Source organism: Artibeus jamaicensis, unplaced genomic scaffold (assembly GCF_021234435.1).
Source record: "Artibeus jamaicensis isolate MK-2021 breed Jamaican fruit bat unplaced genomic scaffold, CSHL_Jam_final contig_525, whole genome shotgun sequence".
NCBI lineage: Eukaryota > Metazoa > Chordata > Mammalia > Chiroptera > Phyllostomidae > Artibeus > Artibeus jamaicensis.
Window position 1 is genome coordinate 16,153,102 of NW_026521874.1, and position 23,469 is coordinate 16,176,570.

General features: G+C 51.5%; 1 protein-coding gene across 6 annotated transcripts in view; it reads right to left on the minus strand.

Annotated features, from left to right (window-relative positions):
- Window positions 1-523: 523 nt before the first annotated feature.
- The window catches only part of ASCC2 (activating signal cointegrator 1 complex subunit 2), a 37,187-nt gene continuing 14,241 nt past the window's right edge, over window positions 524-23,469 (minus strand). For 3 of the 6 annotated variants that reach the window (XM_037153301.2, XM_037153299.2, XM_037153304.2), the window contains 15 exons: window positions 21,908-21,975; window positions 19,894-20,004; window positions 18,681-18,793; window positions 15,171-15,245; window positions 14,617-14,724; window positions 14,325-14,393; window positions 14,053-14,127; window positions 12,513-12,693; window positions 10,877-11,103; window positions 9,885-10,004; window positions 4,603-4,696; window positions 4,383-4,513; window positions 3,732-3,834; window positions 2,412-2,491; window positions 524-1,071 (listed from right to left, as the gene is read on the minus strand). In XM_037153301.2, coding sequence (XP_037009196.2) covers window positions 900-1,071; window positions 2,412-2,491; window positions 3,732-3,834; window positions 4,383-4,513; window positions 4,603-4,696; window positions 9,885-10,004; window positions 10,877-11,103; window positions 12,513-12,693; window positions 14,053-14,127; window positions 14,325-14,393; window positions 14,617-14,724; window positions 15,171-15,245; window positions 18,681-18,793; window positions 19,894-20,004; window positions 21,908-21,975 — 1,727 coding nt within the window. In that variant the 3' untranslated portion in view covers window positions 524-899. Of the gene's footprint in view, window positions 1,072-2,399; window positions 2,492-3,731; window positions 3,835-4,382; window positions 4,514-4,602; window positions 4,697-9,884; window positions 10,005-10,876; window positions 11,104-12,512; window positions 12,694-14,052; window positions 14,128-14,324; window positions 14,394-14,616; window positions 14,725-15,170; window positions 15,246-18,680; window positions 18,794-19,893; window positions 20,005-21,907; window positions 21,976-23,469 lie in introns of all 6 variants that reach the window. The other 3 variants (XM_037153303.2, XM_037153300.2, XM_037153302.2) reach the window with 2 other exon arrangements.

The following is a 23,469-nucleotide window of genomic DNA, read 5'->3' on the forward strand; positions in this document are numbered from 1 at the left end:
TGTGCAACCAGGCGGTGCTGAGTTCTGGTGCTGGCTCTGCCGCGGGCCAACTGTCCTCAGGCTTGCTGAGACAGGGGTGACAGCGCCCACAGGGAGTGGCTAGGGCCCCATAAAGGCTGGGGGTCGACTGAGTGTCCCTCCCTGCTCCCCCACTTCCTAGTTGGGGCCTGGGCAGGCACCCTAAGATCTCAGTGCCTTGCCTGCCTCATTGGTACTCTGGGGCTGACACCAGAGCCCACGTCCTCAGGTGGAGGTGGCGGTGACTAAATGAGACGACAGACCTCACAACCTAGGTCCTTTCTTCCACTAGCAGGGACGGGAGGTTCAGAGAAGGGAGTGCTGTTCTCAGGGACACACAGCAAGGCAGGGCCACATCAGGAAGGGTCACAATGAGAGGCAGGCAGAAAATGTTCATGAGAAGAACACGGCGACATCTGGCCCTCTTCCCCTCCAGACAGTGGCTGTCACTGAAGAATGGATGGGATAGAGGGAGATGGGCCAAGGGCACATCATGGGTGATTGCTTACGAGGGTTAAACGCTTTATTTGCAGGCCTTTTGTTGTTTTTGTTTTTGAATATACAGGTTTCCTGGTGTCCAGAGAAAAAGGGGAGTGGTATCTTGCTGCAAGAGGTTTGCCTTGGGGCTCTGTCCCCATCTCTTTTGCCTGCTTGCTGGCCCCATGGACTCCTCTGCTGTGGGATAAGGCACTGTGTGTTCTGACGAAGGTGCTCACACTTAGCAGGTGGACAACGAGGCGGCCTTCTCAGGGGCTGCAATGCTGAGGTTGTCGAGGGGTCGAGTTGAACTTGGGGTCCTGGTGAGGAGGCCTCGGGCCATAGAAATTGCAGCCTGGTGGGCCTGGCACTGCTGCCTCCCACCTGGCCCTGGCGTGGCGGCTTCAGGATGGAATCATGCCTTTATTTCTTTTGCGGTCGGCCATGGTCCTCCGGTTGTGATTGGCTCGTGTGGACTTGTTAGCTTCCTTCTTCCTGCGTTCCTGGGTCGTCTCGCGGTTCTGCCCGTGGCCCCGAGGGCTGCCGGCCACCGCTGTCGAGCTGTCATGCCGGTACCTAAGGGTCGAACAACCCAACCCCAGGAGAACCAACCCATCAGCCAGAACAGGCTCTGACAGGAAGAGCTCACCCTTCCTAGAAGATCCCTGGGAGAGGACACATAGCCTGGGCCAGGATACCCGACTTCTAATTTCCAGTGGGAAGAGAATGAAGCCTAGCAGGGGCAGGGCCACGGGGGCTCTGGGCCACCCTGTGCCTGGTAATTCCTCTTCTCTGAGCCTTGCCTGCAGATGGGACCCTGGCTAAGCTTGAGGAAGGAACAGCTAGTGGGCTGACTGCGGCCCACACAGGGAGGGGAAGAAGGCTTGGGGAAGGGTCCTCTCCCTTTCCCATCCAGGGCCTTGTGCTGTAGATGACATAATACTGTTCTATACCCCAGGGCCTTGCTTGGTGGCCTTCAAAGACCAAGTGCACGCACAGACAAGACCTAAGGACCTTTTCTGACCATCTCAACTACTGGCTTTACCCAGAGCTCTGTACTCAGGGGTTTGAAACAGAAGGGAAGTTAAAGTCGCTGTTTCCTACTCAAAAACCTCCTGTGGCTCTCTCTTCCTGCCTTCAGAATGAGATCCAATGCCTTCCCTCCAAGGTGAGGCCTCCCGCACCAAGTGGGCAGTGCTGTGGGAGTCCCAGGGCCAGGATGGGGCACTGGGCTTCCACCCCTGGCTTGGCCTTCATTGGAGGAGGGCTCACAGGCAGGTCCTTGGCCCCTCTGGACTATTTTCTCACCGGAAAGACTAGGGAGATGAATTAGAGGTGCCTCTGGTCATGTATTCCCAGCTTTTCCCGAGAAAGGACACCTCTCCCTGACCATACATGTGCTTTTCTGCCTTTCTATCCTCACATGACAAATTCCTTTGCACCCTTTCCACCTCCAGGGCCCAGCTCAAGTGCCCCTATCCCTACCATGCCTCTCAGCCACAGAGGTTGTATGTCTGTCTGCCTGCCTGCCTGGGCTCTTTCACACTTTACACTCTGCCTGACACCACCTAGCTCTGGACGCACTGGGCTCGCATGCTAGGTGCGATAAATTCCCGTGTCTGTCAAATAATGATTAGAAGCGTGGACCCCCAGAGCTGAGCCACCTGGGTTTAATTAATCTCTGCTCCACCATTTACTAGCTCGGTAACCTTTGGCAGGTTATTTAACATCTCTGGGCCTCAGTTTCCTCTTCTGTGGAATGAGGATAATGGTAATAGTAGCTACTTCATGGGGTTGTTGTGAAGTCAATTAATACACATAACATACTTAGGGTTTCTGTGTGGGCTTCCTGGGTATTTGGCTGGGACGTCCCCAGAAGGATTCCCTCCCACCAGAAACAGCACCTTCAACCTCACCCCTTCCTGGCGAGGAAGGCCATGCGCCTGGCTTCTGCTTTCTCCCGAAGCACCGCAGGGTCCTGCACAAAGTGGTCGGGCTGTGGAAGGAAGAAGGGAAAAGACTCACGAGCCGTCCGACACCCCTAAGCTGCAGTGAGGCTGCGCCTGACTGAATCTCATTGCTGCCTCCCTCCCAGGGGTCGGGAGAAGCAGCAGCACGGCAGGGCAATGCCCCGGAACGGCAGTGGGCTTGCTATGGTCCAGGGTTTCTACTAGAAGGCTCCTCCTCTGTCCCTTCCACCGATTCCCCAAGAGGGAGGCAGCACAAGGGACTAGGTCTTCCTGGACAGGCATCATAGGTGGGTGGCCACAGCTGGGGCATAAAAATGATAAATGGGAGCAATGAAGGGAAGGCCAGGATGGCCACCATGAGAGGCCACGTGGAGCCTTGAAAGCCAAGAGAGTGGCCCCTGGAAGCTGACTTGTTCTCACGCTGGCACCGCCACCGCCACCATGTTGTGGGAACGTCCACTCTCGAGGACCATTTTCTGTGCCAAGAGTGAAAGGGGCCTGGACTAGGAAGACCACAGACCACAGACTGTGGTGGCCCGTGCTATTTAAAAAAATCACAAACAAAACAAGCAGAATGAGTAAGCTTTGAAAACTGGAAGATTTTACATAAAAGGCAGCCTCCTTGCCTGGAAGAAGGGAAAGCCCTGGAAGCACTGGTTTACTCTTGTGCTAAGGGCTCCCCTGCCCCGCTGACAGGGTGTGAATGCTGTCCCAGTACTAGGCTCAGGTTCCACCAGGACACACTTGCATTTGTCACCCTGGTGGGAAGGGGGGGGCACCTGGGGATCTAAGGGTCACTGGCTGCTATTCCGTTCAACCTGAGCAGTACCACTTTTAACTGTTTTAAGTGTTGAGTTTCTAGTTAAGATTTTCTTTGAAAAAAATATTCAGCTGCTAAAAAAATGACATTTTCAAACGTACCAGCTCAAATGGCCTCCAAAGGCCCTTGGGCTCTGACACCTCTCTGATTTTAAAAATTGCCATCTCGGGCACGGAGGCAGACAGCTGCCCTCCTCCGGCTCCCAGGCTCCTGAGCCTAATGAACCCAGAAGCCTCTGATCCATTCCCTGGCACCCCCCGGGCATCGGAGGTGAGTTCTAAGCCAGCAGCTCTCCCAGCAGACATCTGGGCTGGAAGGCTCCCCTCTTCTCTCGGCAGTGGTGCTGGGGCTGCCTCGAGGCCAAAGAGAAGGGGGCACATTGCTCTCCATTTGCCCTTTAGAACTGCACGCTCCCTCCCTTCGTCTGCCACCTGCCAAGGACGTACCTTGGGGGCCTCCTCTTCAGCTTCATCCTCCTCCTCCTCCTCATCCTCCTCTTGCCCTTCTACGGGCACTTTGGTTCTTAGCACTTGAGGGATGGTGAAGGGCCTAAGGGTTCAGAGAGAAAGTAAGATCAAAGACAAGATTAAACTCAGAGAGCCTCAGGGAAGAGGGAATGAGTCTGGGTGAGGGGGCTGATGGGGGAGACTCAGGAGGCCCAGCAGAACTGAAGTACTTCTCAAGACAGCTTTGCTCCAGCCCCTGGATTTTTTTAGGGTACCAGAGTCTGATGTTCGAGCTCAGGGGAGACTGAGCTGGGACTGTGGGGGCTCTAGCTCTGTTTTTATCTGTATTGGGTAATCTCCATATGATTCCACTGGCAAAAGTTTTCTGCAGTCAAGAACAACGTAACCAAGTTAACGGGTTCCCACTGAGGGTGGGTTGGACCAACCAGCCAAGGAGGAGACTTGGGTTGGAAAGAGCAATGGACCAGGAGTCAGGAGGCCTGGGTTTGGGCCCTGGTTCTGCCACTGATTTGCTCATATGGTAAGGCCTTGGCCTCTCCATCGGTATGAACAGGTTATGGGAGAGCCCCACGGTCCCCAAAAGCCGCTCTGCCCCCAGAATTCCGCCCTCTGCCTGCCCTATAGCCTCACCTGCAGCTGATGAGCTCATCATCGGAGTCGGCATCATTGGCACCCACCTGGTTGCCATCGTACGTGTCATCATACTCGTCCTCATAGTCATCACCATGGTAGGACAGGCCCTCACCTGGCTGCAGTGGCACCTGCAATGGCAGAACTGTGGGTCCGAGGGGCCCAGGGGCTGGCTGGTCTCTCTGGCCCAGCACAAGCCCAGTGGCCTGGGGACACCTACCTCTTCCACCACCACACTATACTGCTCATAGCGCTGCCGCTGAGCCGCCACCTCCCGCTTGTCATTCAGCAGGCTCCGTGTGCTCTCCCCCTTCCTGACATGGACAGGAAACAGCAAAGGAGAGAAGAGGGAGAAACCTCAGGCTCTGAAGGTTGCATTAAGGGTCCAGAGACCACAGGTTCTCTTCTTCACCCCTCAGGCAGGCACAACATGGAGTAACCGATATCAAGCACCAGTGGGGTGTGGGCAGGTGGGACTCACAGCTCCTGGTGCCTAAGTGACCATGCCCAGTACTTGCCAGGGCATCCCAGGAGCAACTGTCAGAACATAAAATGCGCCTACCCTTCAACCAGAAAGCACCCCTTCAAGGCATCCCCCCTAGGAGGCCTCGCCGGGGATTTTCTTCCCAGCATTGTTTGCTAACGGGGCAAATAGAAAGCAGCTAAGGTCCACCACCAGTGGGGAGGCCGAATGGTCGGCGCCACACCTGTGTCACAGAGCGCCTTGTGCCAGTGCTCCAGAATGACGCTGACCTATTTGTGGGGACGGAGAAAGAATTCTGAGGAGGAAAGAGTCTAGCTATGGAAAAACGCACACATCCCATCTCTCTAAAAAGCTGGAAGCAAACAAGACCAATGATCTGTTCCTGTGGACATACACATATATGTGTCCGTGCATGTGAATGCACAGAAAGGGGCCCGTGGGACCCCCCAAATGACAATGGTGACTTTCAGGAGGGCCTGGGTTATTTGAACCTTTTACAACAAACTGAAGAAAGAGCAAGGCCACGTGTGGGGTTTTTGCTGAGTTCAGGGGAGCCCCAGGGGACCTTTGGGGTGTGAGAGGTCAGGAGGGGTCCCAGCTTCTTTCTCTCACCCCCACACTTCACTACGGTGGCCTTCTAATCGGTCTATGTTCAATCTTCCATGTCAGATTGCATGGGGGGAAGGTGCCTGAAAGTTTCACTCCTCATGTCACAGGTGAGGAAACTCAGGTCGGGGGAATGGCAAGGTGGCACCTGCCCGGGATCACCATGGGCTGTAGCACAGCCACAATGGGGACTCGGGCCTGTTGACTCATGGCTTTGCAAATCTGCAGAAAAATCTGGCTTGTCAGACACATGGGCCTGTGGAATGTACTTCTGAGCACTACAGGGGAAAATCAATTTGAGATGCTAGGCAAGAAAATCCAGCTTAGCTGTGAAACCAGGTCTCTGGAATGTATCAGGGGTGGGGGGAGACACGCAAAGCATTCATAGCTCCCATAAGAACCTTCTATTAACTGGCCTTTGGTGCAGGGAGGGGCAGCCTTCTGAGTCTGTCTGGCAGCCACTGACCCTACGGCAGGTCAGGACTGCAGCCCCCAACATGGTGGGTTAGGATTGGATCTCTTTCAACAGTTTTTACTAAGGGCCTGCTATGTGCCAGGCAGGGTACTAGGCTGAGCTGGGGAGGGATTCAGAAAGGGGTAAGATATGAATCTGACCTTGTGGAACCCATAGTCTAGTGGGGGTGACAGACAGGAAAATAGCAGCCAAGATGAAATGTGCTGAATGGACGCTCAGGGAAAGGAGGAATGAACTCTGGCTCAGGGGTCCTATCTGGGGGTTTGGAGGAAGGGGTAATGGAGGATCTATGGTGGAAGGGGGTTTGATCTAGACAAAGGAAAAACCTCCATCCACAGAAATCTTTCACATCACACCAGGAAAGAGGTCCTGTGACTGTGACCTTGGCCCTTCTGTGGCTCTCCTTGCCCAGTTAGGGGCTGAGGAGAAAAGAAATGGAGGAAGTGAAAGGAGACCAATCTTGTCTAAGGAGTTGGTGCCACTGGTAGGAGCACATCCATTCATTCAACACATATTTGCTAAGGGCCTACTAGGTGCCCAGATCTGCACTGGGCCAGGGGACCGAGGATGAGTGAGAGGTGTCACTGTCCTTTCTGCTATATCCATGGCTCCTGGTCTGCACTATCCCAGGTTCCAGGAAGGAGGGCAGTCCTTTTGTACTGGCAGTCTCTGTGTGTGGTGGCTCCCTGGCAGGGCCGGATAGAGAAGCCTGGCTAACTCACCCACCCAGCAGGACCCTGGGAGAGAACACAGCCTGGGCACCTTGTCTACCACATCTAGGGAGGTGTGTTTTTGGCTCCATGACCTCATCCAGAGTCAGGAAGAAAAAAAATTAGGGGTAAAACTAGCCGGGAAAAGATCCATCTGAGGGCCAGAACTTCAGTCAAGTCTGAAAATGCAGGCAGCAGTGACTTTGGAGATGGTCTTTGGAGCAGTTTGCTTCCTTGGCCTCCTAAAGGTGACAATGAGCCCAGGAAACAAGCGGGCTCCCTGAAGCCTGACTACCTTTCCCCTCCCCACTTCCTCTAGCCTATTCAAGGCTTACTCACACTGGCCCTTAGGAGAGTGACGCCTACCTTCAAACTTCTAAATGGCCTGCAGAGGCAATAAACCCTTCCTCTTCCAGGTGAGAAATCGGGGGATCCAGAGAGACAGGGTAACCTTAAGGTTGCACGGCTTCTACATGCTGGGCCAGGGCCAGAGCACAGGCCTCCTGCCTCAAGTCTGCTCTGCTGCTTTCCTAGCTATGAGACTACAGAAGGTCCCTTATCCTTGCCAAGTCTCAGTTCTGCCTCCCAGGGATGATGTCAGAGTGGAAGTGGACCTGCCCCCTGCTGGGCTCAACACAGTGAATCCTAATTCTTCTACTGTAGGCCTTGTCAGAGCCTTTATTCTGCCCTGGGACTCTCCGAGAGGCAGAAAGAGTGCCCAGACGTTTTCGGCCATTGAACCTTTTCGGGGGAAAACATTTATTATCTTTCAGGGTACCACTGTCGAGTCCAAAGGAATTAGGGGACCCCCACCTTACACACACTGCCTCCTTCATTTAGCTAGGATATACCTGCAGCACCTGTGCCTGGTTAACTACCCAATAGCCGCCTCTGTCTCATCCCCACTCCTAACAGTACCTCATTTTGTTCAGATCTTTCCGCCCTCCCCCTTCTTCTGGAGCTCTGGACCTCAGTCCCGTGACCCAGTTCCCCAGAGAGATGTGGGGGGGGTGGGATTCTGGAGGCTTCCGGGAAAGGTTTCCTGGTCTCTAAGAGAGATACGGTAAGACCTGGTCCAGACTTCCTCCTGCCACTGTTCTTTTTGGAGGTCATGGCACAAACAGCAGCAGCCACCCAGTGGCCTTGAGGGAACCAGCTCCAAGAGACAGAAAAGATGAATCCTTGATGATGTGGCTTTACTACGGGTTAACTAAGCCAAGGCTGCCCAGCTTAAAATTTCGTGTCATGCAAGGGAACAGATTTCTTTGTTACTTGAGCCACTGAGTGCACCCTACCTGATTTAAGAACACACACGTTTTAATTCAAGTGCGACCTGCCTTGTGCTACTTAATTTCTCCTGTGGGCTTTGAGGGCAGGGCCTAGGGCCCTGAACGCCTCTGCCCTACCCAGATTAGGACCGGTGTGCCCGCTCAGGCCCCTGTGTGCCCCATCCCAGCACCTCTCCCACTTTACTGCGGCTTATTTAATGGTCTCTTTCCCACGGTCTCTGTGCTATTTGAGGGCAAGGCCTGGGTGCCCTGTTCACTCTGTCTCCCTACTGTCTAGCACAGAATCTGGAGCTCGTAAATCGCTTAATAAATATTTGCTGAGTGAATAATGAATACATGAATGGAGGCTTTGCCTCTTTGCAAACCTCAGCCCCTGGGTGACCTGTCACAATAAGTTCGGTAATCATCTGTCACCCGGACTCTCTGCCTGGCAGCCCAGAGCACCCTATGGACAGGGGCACAGCCCTCCTTGTGTGCCCCTTTCCCCACAGCAGAAGCCACAGAAGGTCATTCTGCCATGGAACAGTGGCCGCTGATGCAGGATACCATCTCTGGCCTATGATCTGGGGATGTTGCAATGTATGTGACTAAGCAGATTACAACTGCTTCCTGTCCAGCCAGCCAGATAACTTTATAGTTGTTCTGTGCCTGCTCCCTAAGCACTTGGCCAGCCCAGCTTCCAGCACTGGATGGCGCTGGGGAGGGGAAACAGTACTGGGACTTCACGGAAGCAGCAGCCTGAAATTCTGTCACTGGGGCTCCTATCAAAAGAACAGGGCAGGTCCCTACCCCTGTCTGAACCGCACTGTCTCCATCTGTGGGACGAGGGAAAGGGCAGGCTGCACTTGTCCAGCAGTGCCCAGATTTCTGGATTTCATAAAGCACCACTGTTTAGGAGAACTTTGGGAGGCTAGCACTGAGTCGTCGATGTCTTATTTGCCATTCTCTACTACGCTGTCCTCTCTACCACCACTGCTGACTCTCAGTCCCTCCTGTGGGTCTCCATTCCAAAGTCAGGTGACCTTTCCAAAACATAGTGTTCTGGCTCATGGGGCTGTTACCATGTTCCTCACAGCCTTGGGGCCACTGCCCCCGCTGTTCACTCTGTTTAGAAAGCTTCTGCTTCCCCACTTTGCTGACCCATCCTTACCCTTCCTCTCTTGGTCTCCTGTCATTTCCCCACGAGAGCCTTCCTGCCTGGATCGAAGCACCTGCCAGAGGCTTTGAAGTCTGCTCACCTTCACCTTGTAGTACGTGTCATATCTGCGATTTTACATTGCTTGTTTGATGAACTGATTACTGCAAATTCCACGTGGGCAGGGGCCGTGTCTGTTTCACTCTCCACTAGATCCTCAGAAACTAATAAATCCAGGGCCTAGAAGGCCATAAGCACTGCACAAATATTTGTTGAATGAATGAATAAATCATGAATGGTCTTTCAATGCCAAAAGAGTAGGAAGGACATAAACGATACATACAGTATGTAGAAAGGCCTTAAAATGAAACGTGTTCACCTTCAGAAATGCTCACTCAATACAGGTCCTTAATTTTCTCCTTTTGTCACAGACTGCAGAAAATCGGTCACGGAGAGGTTCTGGGAAGCACTGCCCAGCTCCACCATCCAGAGATTCAATGGTGGGCATAACCAAAGATGTAAGAGGAAGGGAAGAGTTTTGGCCCCTCTGGCCTTTTGCTGTCAACAAGGAGGGTTCACTAAAACCACCCCATGCAGAGTCACAGCCTGAAATATAATTGTTAAAGAACCTGCACCCAACTGAAAAGAAAGTGCCTGTTGGGAACACACAGGTCTCAGGCTGCCAGGGAGCCCTGAGCTGAACTCAGGCTAGTTCCATAAAGATGAAGCCCTTGGTTTCTCTCACTTTCTAGCTGCTGTTGCAGAGCTGGGGTGCCTGGAACCCCACAGCCCGCCACACTCACCTCCTGCCCTTGTGTACCCGGCTCAGGTCCACCGAGTCCCTGCTGAACACGTCAAACTCATCGTTCTGGAAGATGTTGTGCCGAGAAGTCAGCAGAGGCGTTGGGTCTGGCTTCACCTGTCTGGGGGTGAAATCCGTGTAAGGGGGCCCGGCCAGCTGATGCCTGCCTGCACCCCAGCCCATCACCATGTTCATGTTCTCCACTCTCCTTCAATGGCCACACCTGGGACACAAGGTGAACACCTGCCCTATCTGGCCCCTACCTGTGTGACCCCCACCTTACACAAAGCTCCCCCCTTGGTCTTGCTTGCCACTCACAGTTTTCTTCAAAGTTCCCTCCCTCATTTTAGTGCTCAGAACAGCCCTGTGAGCTAGGTGTCACAGATTGCTCAGCCTCTTTGCATGGCAGTGTCCTCATCTATAACACGGGCATAAGGAGGCTGAGGAACTTGTCCAAAGGCAGAGTTAACATTTCACTTCCAACGATTCACTTGTTCGCGGAGGAAACACCCATTCATCCCTTATTCCTGCTACCCCACGAACCCTCGAGGAAGCCGTGGGCCAAACCCAGAAAGGACAGGTAGGAAGGAAGGAAGCTTCAACCGTCCTTCCTCGGGAACCTCCTGGGAAGGTGGCAAGGACAGGGCAGACCAGCCACTGCGGAGCTCTGAGGGCTCAGCATCCCCTTTAACATCCACGTCTCAAACTGGTTTTCCCACAGGTCTGCAGGGATGCCCAGGTGCACTCTCTGCCTTACAGGGGCCATGAAAAGCTTGAGAGGGGCCTACAGTGTTCGTATGTCCCCAAACAGGCATTATTCAGGAAACACCTCTCGGGGGAGGAGAGAGCAAGCTGAGTTCTGGGACATGAGGGAAGGAAGGGTGGGAGGCAGAGGAGCTAAGAAGGGGCCCTGAGAAGGGCCTGCAGAGCCCTCTTGCAGGGACACTGAAGCAGACTGGGTGCCACGGGCCTCCTCCCACCTGTCTCTCCCACCTGTCTAGGCTTCGGTCCAGCTGGCTGAGGGCAGGGGCCAGCCGCTCCTCCAGGATGTTGTTGATCACCTGCTCCGGGTCATAGCCGTAGTGCTCCAGGCAGGCCAGGATGAAGCCCTCCCCGAGGTCTGGGAGCAGGTCCTTCACTTGGGAGATGAGGGAGTCCAGCTCCACACCGCACACAGCGGGGCCCGGGGCAGCAGCTGCCCCCAAGCACTGTGGAGAGAGCTGAGTGAAGGAGGAAGGCGAAGGCAGGTGGGTGCTAGGGCAACAGGCCCCAAACAGCACTGGGCCAGGAAACAGGGGACAAGAGTTGAGTCCTGGCGCCCCCCTGTAGCACCTTAGTCAAATGACTCAGGTCTTTCTGAGCCTCCATTCCCTGGCCCGTGAAAAGGGAGCTTACTGGGGGAGCTACTTCAGGCTGCGTGACTTTGTCAGGTGCTGCTTCTCTCCAAACCTCAGTCTCCTCCTTATAAAACAAGCAGACATACTACCACCCGCCTCACAGGGCAGCTTCAAATGGATCGAGGACATAGTGCACATAAAGTGATGAGCACAGTGCCTGGCACAGCTGTGGCTTCTACTAACCACGGTCCTTTCCCGCCCCAACAAGCTGATGGCTGGCATTGGAGGGGAGCAGCAAGCACCAGGCCTGGCTTGTGTGGAGGTGCTCCCCTTTAATTATATGCTTTTCAAAAGGGATTTGGTTTATAGACTTCTTGATGTGGCTTAATTTTGTTAGGCTTTTCATTTAAAGAAATTCCCAAATTAAAAAAAAAAACCACACACACACACAAAGCAAAGCCTTCTATGACTCAGATAAAAAGCCAAATGGGGAAAAAGGAGGGAAGAGGCGAAGGGGAGTATCATTCTCCAAGGCCCTGTGACAGTTAAGGCACCTGGGCTCTAACAGAACATCAGCATCTATTAACAGGGCATCGAGGGCCAGCCAAGTTCAGAGAGCTCCACGCAGCAACTCTAGGTATGCCAACAAGTTCATGGAGACGACTAGCCCCATCTTACAGATGAGGAACTAAGGCTCAATGTGAGTGACTGTGCCTAAGGCCACACTGCTGGCGAGTGGCGGGACCAGGATACACCCCTGAGTTGCCTTACTTGAGAGACTGTGTGGTCTTAATCCCTATGTCATGCTGCCTCCCCGCACACATGGCTCAGTGGCCAATCAGTGCAGCCACAGATTTGGTGTTCTGGCAAAGCCTGGAGAGAAAGCACTAGATGAGGTTTCCAAACTGGCTCAGTGGAGCCCGGCAGTCCCCCGGAGGGGCTTCCGGTTAGCCAAGCAGTGAGACCCGGTACTGCACACAACTGCAACCAAAGCAGCTCCTGTGTGATCTGTTCAGAGGAGAGAGGATTTTGCTTCATGTGGCAGAGGGGAAATGGAGGCTTTGACAGCTCACGAGACTAGCTCTCTCCTTACACACAGCCCAGCGTGCCCTCAGCCCAGGACTCTCTAAAGGCAGCACACAGCTGACCAGCAGGTCGAGCTGCCCATCCCAAAAGGAACCTTTTTCCCCTGAGAGCAGAAGCAAAGAAAGGAGGTTTCCTGCTGCCCCAACCTCTGAGATGGAGCCTGGAGGGGCTGTCATGGGAGAACGTGCCACTCCAGACACACGCACCTCCACTTGCTCCGAGTTCTCCAGCTGCGATGCCGTTCCACTGCCTGGTCCCGCTGCTGGCACAACCCCATTGAAATCCTCGGCCATGGGTGGGTCCTTAGCACCTGTGGCTTTCCGTCGGTCCACCCCTTCCCACGCACTCTCAACCGCCTGGAGGATGTAGGCAGTCCGTGTCTCATCTCTGTGAGGTGTTAAGGGGTCTCTCTCGGGTGCCACAAGCCTCTCTGCTGCCTCGGTTGTGCGGCAGCATAACTTGTCAATCCCTCCCCAGCATATGATCATATGGTTCCTGCCAGGGGCTGTCTGGGACGCACCCCAGTGAATGTCACAGGCACCTGGGCTACGTGAGGAAATAGACTGGATCATGGCCCCACTGACCATAACACCCAGTACCTATCGCTCCACAGAAAGCAGCTCTAGGAAAAGACAGGGACAGGAGGAACACCTGGAATCAGAGCACCTTGGGGCAGGGTGTTTGGATGAGCCAGCAGCTCCTCCTCTGCACTGACCCCCAGGAGGCACTGCCATTGGGCTTCCTGTCCAACCACCCGAGGGCTTTCTGCAGAGGCTGGAGGCCACAGGGTGCCTCTGACACAGGACCAAGCAATCTACCCCAGCCACCGAAATGGCCCCCAGGCCTATTCCTCCCTGCCCCTCTTCCCTCTCTACCACCCTGGGCACTGCCAAGCCAGACACCTTAGAGTTTCCCTAGACTCCTTCACTCCACTTCTAACCCGAACCCCCACTGGCCATGCCTAGATATGCCAGCGATGGCATCCTCACCAGCCCCTGGGCCTCACAGAGGTCCCAGGCCAGTCTATCCTCATTGCTGTGCCAGATGGAGCTTTTCTAAAGTCTAAAACTGCCCGTTACCACAGCTTGCTGGTGCTTGCGGGACAGGACCCAAATTTCTTAGTGAGGCTTATGCCAGGGCTATGCAGTTCTGCCTGGCCCCAAATCATCTGCCATATCCTAACCCCCTCCCATGAAACCCCTTCCCATCAGCCTGCCTCAAGATCCACTCATGATACCTGTGGCTGTCCAGATGGGCCCGCCCTGCTCCGTCCCCTAGGAACACTGAGCTTGGGGCTCGGCCATCTCCTATTCCTTCTGCTGTTCTCAGCATGGATGTCGCTTCTGTGTGACACCCGAACCCCGAGCTCTGCTCAGTTAGGTGCCTCCCCTGGTTTCCCTGCCCTCTGAATTTCTCCCATATGACATTCTAGCTAACCGCCTGTTTAGCTGTCTGTTTTCCGTCCTGCAGTGAGGTCTGTGAGGACAGGGCTGAGTCCCTCTTGGTCACACGAGCCCAGACGCTCAGTAAACACCTAGAGAAAGCAGAACTGTACCTCCCCTGTTCCAAGGACCAGAGACATCATCTCCACCAGAAATGGGCGGAGCCTTGGCAAGGATCTGGGCATCTGGGGAAAGCTGCCTGACCTGTGTGTTCTGGGGTAAACTCTGCTACTCTGAGTCCCAGCAGCCCATCGCTGACCTGCTTAGGCCAGGGCCCCTCCCAGCGTCTGTGATAGAAGGATACAAGACTGACGAGGCCTGCTGCAGCAAGCTGACGTCATCAGCCACTGGGAAGAGTGCATCATAGTCCCGGAGGAACCTGCCAGACAGAGAGCAGATTGGAGGGACAGGGCCGGGGCCACAGGGGCACCGGTCTGCTATCTGCTGCCCAGCCACAAATTCCAGAGCCTTAGACTGTGGCGGTTATGCCAGGGGCTCTATTATGAAAGTCCTTGTGGGGACTGATGAAGTACCATGGGCCTGTCCCAATGCTGGTCCCAACTCAGCCACACTCACCTCTTCTCCTGCAGCAAAGAGCTGAAGATCTGAAGGAACTCCTCAATGAAGCCCTGGATGCTGTCACAGCTGGAACAGGACACCAAGGAAGATAGTTCATTCAGTGCAGATGATACGCAGCTACCTTCCCTGCCCACCTCGCCACGCCCCGTGCAAGGCCTCTAGCCAGTTGGAGGAAACCATCCTTCTCAGCAACACAGGAGTAAGAGGGGGCAGATAAAATGAGGCAAATGCCCCATCTAGGCTTGCAGAAGGGGCTCTTCCACCTGGGCAGTGGCTTCCAAGGGCTTACCTGCTTTCTAGTACAGGGAGAAGGCAGATTTCGTTCAGGATGGTATGGAAAATCTCCAGTAGCTTCTTTCTGGAATGGGATAGCCTCTGCCATAGGTCACCTAGCAGCCTTTGAAGGCCAGGGGTAAAAAAGAAAGAGAGACTTGAGAGACAAAAAGGCACTAAGGGAGCTTAATCCCAGAAGTTGCAGGTTCCACCCCCGCTCCATCCAGCCCCACCCCCATACACACCCTGGGCTGAAAAGGCCTCACAATTCAGGTGGACAGAAGCTGGGAAAAGCCTACAGGCTCTGAGAGGCTGGCTGGTTCCAGGGCCACTTCTCCATTCAAACAGCGGGTCTGGAACCAGCAGGCTGGTTAACAAAAGCTTAGAGCCATGGCCGAAAGGAAAAGCCTTCGATGCAGCAGCCAGGAGGCTACTCAGAGGGGATGCAGCAGCCAAAGCAGCAGGATCCTGGTTCCCACCCCTTGCCTTAGAGATGGGGATGCTAAAGCAGGGCCTTTGCTCAGGCTTCTTTCACCCATAAAGACACCCAGAGCTTGGTCCCCGCCTCACTTGCTGTCTTCAAGCCTCCTCTTCTTAATTGCAGACTCCAGCTCAGGAATTGCTATTTCATAAAAGGAAGCAAGTCTGTGGAGGCACATATGGTAAAAAGGCTAAATTAGTTCATAAATTCTGCACTTCATCAGAAAATCAAAGCAAACCTAGGGGAGCAGGAAGGCCCATTTCCTGCTCCTAAGTTGTTGCCCCAATTTTCTCCTGGGATGACCCTGGCCCCAGATGGTCCCATTGTGCTGGGTCCCAGGAAGAGGTCCCTAGGAAGTGACCAGTACCTACATCTCCCATTCAAATGGGAAATCATCTGATAGGGTCATTCTAACAGAGCAACAGGATAGCCTCCCAGGACTAACTGAAGTTTGAGAAACACTGGTCACTCTTTTCTGGGGCTCAGAAAGTTCTAGCAGCTGCCTTCCTCCTATGATACCGAATGGTAATCCCTCCTCTGGGGCATCCATACCTGGCACAGACTTCCTTCTCACCGCAGCAAACTTGCACCCCCCTCCCCAACTACAGTTTAAACTCTCCATTCCAGCCACATGCTTCTTTTTTTTCAATTAAACCAGCCACATGCTTCTTTTTTTTCAATTAAACCAGCCACATGCTTCTTCATCACGCTCACCCATGTGATTACTCCCTCCCAGAACCAGATGCACGGCATTCAGAATATGTCATTCTTAGAATGTAAATGCAGCTGTCTCTCTTCTGCAGTGTAATTCTCTCTCTGAACATCCTAGTTTCCTAAAGCTCCCAAAGCCAGAAATACAGCTTGGACGGGCCTAGGATGGTGCTGAATCTGTAGCATGCACTCTGTAAACATTTGTCTGTCCGTTGGCTGACTTCTAGCAACTTCCAGCCTACGGTGGTGCCATAGGCAGAAGACGGTAACTAGGCCAAAAGAGGCAGGCTTCACTAGGCCCATAGGATGGCACCCAGAAGACAGAAGGGGCAGTGTGGCCCAGAACCAGACGTTGCCAGGATACACTGCTGGTGGGAGGGTAAGCTGGAACAGCTCCTATGGAGGGTGATTTGGCACGATCTATAAAAATTTAAAATGCATATACCATCTGTTCCTGCAATGCTACTTCTAGGAATTTATTACTCAGAAATATTGCAAAGGTGCAAAATATATGTGCTAAGTTATTTTTTTTTGCTTTATATTACTGAAACTTTATTTTTTTAAATTATAGTTTACATTCAGTATTATTTTATATTAGTTTCAGGTGTACGACATAGTGGTTAGACAAAAATTTATTCTTTATAGTATTTATTTTGTAATAGCAAAAACTGAAAAAAAATACTAAAGATCCACGGGATCTGGCATCCCATAAAATGGAATTCTGTCCAGCCACACCAAAAACTGAGGGTGCTTTATACACTGACATACATTCATTTTAAAAGTACAATGAACACAGTATATAGGGTATTCATATGCCAGCATTAAATTTCAAAGGGGGCTGGGTGATACATAATATGCACATTTGCTTGTATATGCATATCTCTGGAAAATTCCACAAAAAAACTAAGAACAATGGTTGTATATGAGGCACAGAACTGGAGTAGAGAGAGGAGACGTTACTATATATTTCATACTTTTTTGAGTCTTGAACCATGTGAATGCATTATTCATTCATAAAATTCCAGGACAGAGAGAGAGAGAGATTCAGATATACTCAAGCATATACTCGGAAGGAGGAGAAGGCTGTTATTAGAGGGATTAGCTAAAGAGCTGTTTGGTGGCTGTGACCCCTTGCAGAAAGTCCTCGGGGACTGAGGTTACTGCATTTGCTCACTGGGCGTTCCTGGCCTCCAACACAGTTTGAACAGGCTGGGCCAGGCCCAGGCTGTTTCTGGGTCAAAGGCAGTGTCATTTGGCAAAGGCAGTGTCACTTTCAGTCAAAAGTGTTTTCTGTTTTTTCCCCCTCACCCTGAGATGAGTCCACTCAGCCGCTCCCCTCTTTCCACTGTCTCTTGCAAGAAAGTCATCTCTTCCAAAAATGACCCCCCGATCCCCAAAGACCCTTTCAAAAGCAACCTGTGTCACATTTGGGGAGGTGCTGTGACAAAGAGGAAAATGCCTGTGAGAAGTGGAAATAAGCAGGGCACAAAAGTCTAGGACTAACATGACCTGTCATAGTGATTTAATTTCCTACCTTTGGGGATTTTCCAAATTCCTACCAGGATTTGCCACATGTACCATGAGAAAAAATACTTTTTTAAAAAAATGGCCAGCGACGGTTCCATCCTAACCCCTTTCTGCTTGGAAATTGTCGATCAGTGCTTTATTCCAACATTCTGTGGGAGGCCGATCAATCCTGAAGTCTGAGTATTGCCACCTGAAGTGACCCAAAAGGAGTCAGAATACCACTGTCACCCCTGGCACATGTCAGCGCTAGATAAACGCTTTGTTGAATGGGCAAGTAAGTGACTGAATGGACTGACGGTGGGTGGACAGAGCTGGGCAGCTCCCAGAACTCCTTCCAACAGTGGAGAAAGATGCCTGGCAAGAGCGACAGGCAGATGCCACTGTGAACGGGCCAGCCCCACTGTTGCCAGGCAACATGTAGGTTACCAGCCATGCCTTATACCCCTTTCTCCCGCACAAGGAACATGTATCAGCTCATGGTGCTGAGAAGGCAAAGAGAGTCTCCCTCCCTTCCCCGCATCCTTCTCTACCTCTTTCTTCATCCCAACAGGATCTTTCTATGACTTCTCTGGATAAGAACCTCCAGTGGCTCCCTTCTGCCCACAGAATGAAGGCGCCACTCCCTGAGAGTGTTTAAGGCTCCTCTCAATATTACTTTTTACCACCTTTCCCCAGGGCCATATCTCTCTGTTACCCATTCCTTTTCCTGCTGCCCTAGTCTCCACCCCATCCCCTCCCCCCACCCACAACTTGTCACCTTCTACTTCCTGGCTTTCCCAGGAACACACTCTGGGCCTAGGAAGACTTCACTCCACCCGCCTGGCACGCCCTTCCTGCCAATGCAACCTTTCTGTGTCTGAAAGGTTCTTGCTCATTCTTCCAAACCTTGTTTAAGGATCACCACGAAACCTCTTATTTCACCAGACAAAATTCCACCTCTCTCCTCTGTGTTCCCAGAGCATTTCATAAATGGCCACAACAGCCTGGCCTGCCTGTGAGCATATATGCTTGTTTCCTCGTGTGTGTTTCTCTGCCCTGGACTAGGTGCTGAAGTCCTCAGCCACTTCTTGGTGTCTATTACTCCCTTGCCCAGGATGGGAGCTCTGATAATGAAATAGAACTTAATTGAAATTGTCCTATTCTTGGTTGTTGCTTTTTTTCTCCCCTACCCTGTTCTTAGCCAAAAATGGGAGTGCTTCTAAAATGCAGGCCCCATGCAGGCAGGAGCCTTATCTGTGTTCTTTACTTCTACGTCCCTGGGCCGTAGTAGGGCCTGGTATGTTGTAAACACCCAGCAAATACTTGTTGAATGAGAATGAGAACTACAACCATTATTTCAACAGCCCAAACTATCACAGTACCTGTAACAGAAGTCGTGTTTCTGGAAGGTTTGGCAAGCCAAAGGGAAGATATCCAGAAAGGCCCAGAGTGTAGTGCAGGTATCACAAAGGTAGAGAACAATGTCCTTTAATTCCTGGGGCCAAAAGAAAACATTGCATTAATCTCCTCTGCCCCCTTGTTACAGTTCTGTGAAGGCTTGGAGACAAAGCTGACAAAGCCAGGGGTCCCAACAAGCAGATGCCTCGTGGCGGAAAGAGAACACTGGAGGTTTGGGCAAAGCCTGGCTGGTCCATCCCTAGGAGGACAACCTGGGCAAGGCACTCAACCTCCCTAAGCCTCAGGCCTTGCTATGTAGTGCCAGTGGGTACACACCCAGTGACCTCTAGGGTTACTTCCAGCTCTAGGGTAACATGCTCCTCTTCTAAGTTGAAGGAGAACCAACCCTGGAATCTGAACACAGTGGCCCCCATAGAAATCACATCCCAGTAAGAGCAAGAATAGCAAGCCCACACTTTTCTTGCATTTTGAAGAGAGTATTCAGAATAGGGAGCGCTTTCTCATACCCTTTCCTGATTGTCATGACAACGCATGAGAATTATTATGAGCTGGGCAGCTGTTAGAATCTCTATTTTACAGATAAAAAACCCTGAGGTTCCGGGAAGTAAAAAGGATTTGCTCCTGCCATACTTAGTGTACCCCTTTCTGAAATACTTGTCTCATGTCTATTTTCCCATGAGATCGTAAGGTCCAAGACAGCGGCTCATAGCTGCCTTGTTCCTGCTCTATCTCTGGTGCTTAAAGCAGGACCTGGCATATGTCCAGCCTTCTTAAATATTTACCTTCTGTCTGTCATCAGCACGAGACTCTAAGTTCCATGAGAGCAGACAACAAGTCTGCTTTTTGCTTACTGCTTTACACCCGAGGCCCGGCACAGGGCCTGGCACATGCCAGGGGTTCCTCAGCACAAATTCACTAAACGAACGAATAGCCCAACAAACGGCACATGAATGAACCTGTGCGGCTGAACTAAACTCCTGTCCTCTGAATCCCAGTTCCCTATTCGTTCCCCTACTCCCTAAATGAAGCTTCCGGAGAAAAATGAAAGCCTGCTGAAATGCTCTAAATGTGATGGGAATCGCTGCTTATAGAATTGGGGAAAGGGGAATGACCAGGGGGAGAAGCTGCTGGGTCCTCTATCAGGCAGTAAGAGGCTGGGCCGAAGGGCAACCTCACCAGGAGGGGCATGTCACTGGGGGTCAACCGGCCCCTCTCTTCAAGCTTCTGTGGTGTGGCGCTGGCCCCGTCCCCTTGCAAACCACTGTGCTGGAGGATATTGCTGAAGACCTGCGAAACACAAGAGGTGACTTTCCCACCACCTGTCAGACCAACAGCTCGGACCTCTGTCCTACAGCTGGGGGTGGGTGATCTGAAAACTGCCTTGGACTCTGGAATCTATGCCAGTTGAGACAGTGACCTTCTCTGAGAGCATGGTCAGAGTGGAAAGTGTAAAACAGAGATGGTGGGGATACAGGACTATGGTGAGGATTAAAAGACAAAGTGTATGTAAAGCCCTGGGATTTTACGGATGTTATCCGACTGGAGAGGCTGGGCAAGTGTATGGTAATGTTTAAGATATACATTCCGCAATCTATGTGTTTTTGGATTCCCCTGTAGATGGCATTTATAGGAACTATATTAAAATAAAAGAGAAATCAACAGTGATCACACAAACAAAGCTGATTATAAAATTATGTAATCTTTAGCTGATTATGCCATCTTTAAGTATGCTAATGGATAACTGTCCCTCGAAATCCTTCAGGAATTGGTCCTAGGCCCTTGGTGATACCAAAATTCACAGATGCTCAAGTCTTGTGAATTATTTTATAAGCTCAAGATGCTTATATAAAATGGCGTATTTGTATATAGCCTACACATTGCCTTGTATACTTCAGGGGTGTTCAACCTATAGCCTGTGGGCTAGATGGCTATGAATGCGGCCCAACACATAACGGTAAATTTACTTAAAACATGATGAGATTATTTTTGTGATTATGTGTCACAGTGTATTTAATGTGTGGCCCAAGACAACTCTTCTTCTTCCAGTGTGGCCCAGAGACGCCAGAAGGTGGGACACCCCTGCCAATCACCTCTAACACCTAATCCAGTGTGAATGCTATACAAACAGTGGTGATGCTGGTGGTTTAAGAAACAACCGCCTGGCTGAGTAGCTCAGTGAATTGGTCAGAGTGTCATCCCAATGTGCCAAGGGTGAGGGACTCGATCCATGGTCAGGACACATATGAGAAGCAACCAATGAATGCATGAATAAGTGGAACAAGAAATTGATATTTTTTTCTCTTTCTCTCTCCCCTTCCCTTTCTTTCTCTCTCTGAAAGCAATAAATTAGAAAAAAATTTTAATGGCAAGAAAAAAAAACCTGAACATTTTCAGCACGGAAACAACCATCATAGGCCTATCTATATAGCACACATCAGCAACAATGTAGCATTAAAAATGTTTTTTAAATATTTTTTAAAAATGTATTCATTTTTAGAGAATGAGGAAGGGAGGGAAATAGGAAAACATCCATGTGTGGTTGTCTCTCACGTGGCCCCTACTACAGACCTGGCCGGCAACCCAGGCAGGTGCCCTGACTGGGAATTGAACCTATGACCCCTTGGCTGGCAGACTGGCAATCAATCCACTGAGCCACACAGCCAGCGCATAAAAAAAATACATTTTCAATCCACTAAATTCTCAGATGCAGAGCCCATGGATACAGAGGGACAACCGTATTCTAAAAGGTACCATGATGATGGATATCTCTTGGTGATTGGATGGAATCACAGGGGAATATTTATCTTCCTTTTTCTATTTTTTAATACTTTCCAGTATTTCACATTGAACATTATTATTTCATAAAATTATTTTAGAAAACTTTAAAGCTTTTATTTAAGCTCTCTTAGAGGGGTAGCCTTAGAGGCTATGGCTATCAGCAAACACAAAATGCAAGCTCTTTTGCACGAGTACGGTACCTGACAGCCCTTAGAGTTCAGCCTGCTCAGCAGGGAAAGAGCAAAGTGGTGTGGTGAGAAGCAGGATACTGAGACCTTCTAGAGGTGGGACCACAGGGGAGTGGGGAGTAAACGTTTCTCTCGGGCTCAGGAAAGTCAAGGTGCACTATCAGGTGGGGAAGAGGTCTGCTTCCTGGGCTCACCCTCCTCTGGGCAGGGCTCAGAGCTGGTACCTGAAGGATGGTGGGCATGGTTTCATCCAGGTCACTATAGTAATTTGGCTGCTGGGTAAAGATGTTTCCTGAAAAGAGAAGAGAAAGGTAGGAATTGGGAAAAGAGAGTAGGGGTGGAGAGGATACATTACAATGGTTGCCAGCACATTCTGTGACCCTTCTTCCCTTTCCTAAGCCTGCCTGAACCAGAGCAGTCCTGGCCCCAGGCCTTGCTGGCACCAGAGCGTTGGCCCAGCCTAGAAACTTCTCTAGGATGGGGGAGGGACTTTGCTTGGCACAGTTTAACCTTATAAGCACCTCTGCCTAGTGAGTTACGTAAAAGACCTGCCCTGGTCAAACCAGCTCCGCCTGACGTCCCCAGGGAGTGATCACACTTGGGCACCGTGCCTTGTATGACAGCATTGGCTTTAGAAGTGGGAGTTAGTCATCCAGGAAAATGAGGAGATACGATCTCTTTGCTCAAGAAACCTGGATGCCAGAATCCAGGATTCTTGCCAGGCCACGTCTCCAATAATGTGAAGGGATCTAAGGAAAAATTTCTCTGGAAATTCTCTCATCCTCTGCTTTTGAATATGCCAGTCATACTAATGGATCCCACTCCAAGGTGAGAGGCCTGCAAGAGGCCTGAAGACAGATTTACCACCCATTTGCAGTTGTTTCTGTAAAGTGAAGCTCCTCTCTGGGTGTTTACTGTGCTCCCAGTGCTGCTGCTGTGAGTGAGTAGGTTAGAGCGTATGGTAACTGAACAGAAACCAAAGGATCTGACTGCCCGAATGGTGAAGGGAGAGAGGGAGCACCACAGCCAGTCGGAGAAGTGACACGCAAGTGTCGACGCCCTGAGAGGCCAGGGTTCTCCATCCCATTCTAATCCTAGCATTGAACACTGGCTGACTGTCAGGGTGTTCAGAATTCTAGGTGTCTTCTGTCCTTGGTTTCTTTATCGAAAACTCTGCCGCCCTCACCCCATCCCAGAGGATTTGTAAATGCAAAGGCCAGATGGCGCTGGGTAAGTAAGCAAGTAACTAGGTGGCTGGACTTTCTGTGAACACTTTCCTGGATGCTACTTTTTCCCTTGATTCCAGAAAGCTGAGTTTTATCAACACAATTGCTCAGCACTTCCCATCTCCAGATGGGTGCTGATCCCTCAACCTGTGAAGGTACTCCCTGACCATGTGCGCCCACCTCTGACTCCTGACAGGCAAGAAGTGACTGAGCTGCCTCTCTACCAACCTCTGCTCTTCTTCATAAAACCCTCCTATCAGGATCTTCAAGGTCAAGTCCAAACTCCTCACCAAGGCACAAAGGGCCCTGTGAGATCTGGCCTCTGCTGGCATCTCTGGCAACCCTCTCACCATTCCTGGCATCGCGCCTCCTCCCTTGCACCATCCTCATTCTCAGAGAATAAGCCTTGTCCCCTCCTTCTGCATGAAGTGTCCCCCGATAAGGCAGAAGTTGCCTTCTCCAGGTAGTGTCTCCTGACCCAGGAATCAGGAACAGGTCTCCTCCCATAATTCCCAGGGCCACACTAAGGTCCTTTCCACATCCCAACCACCTAGCATGGT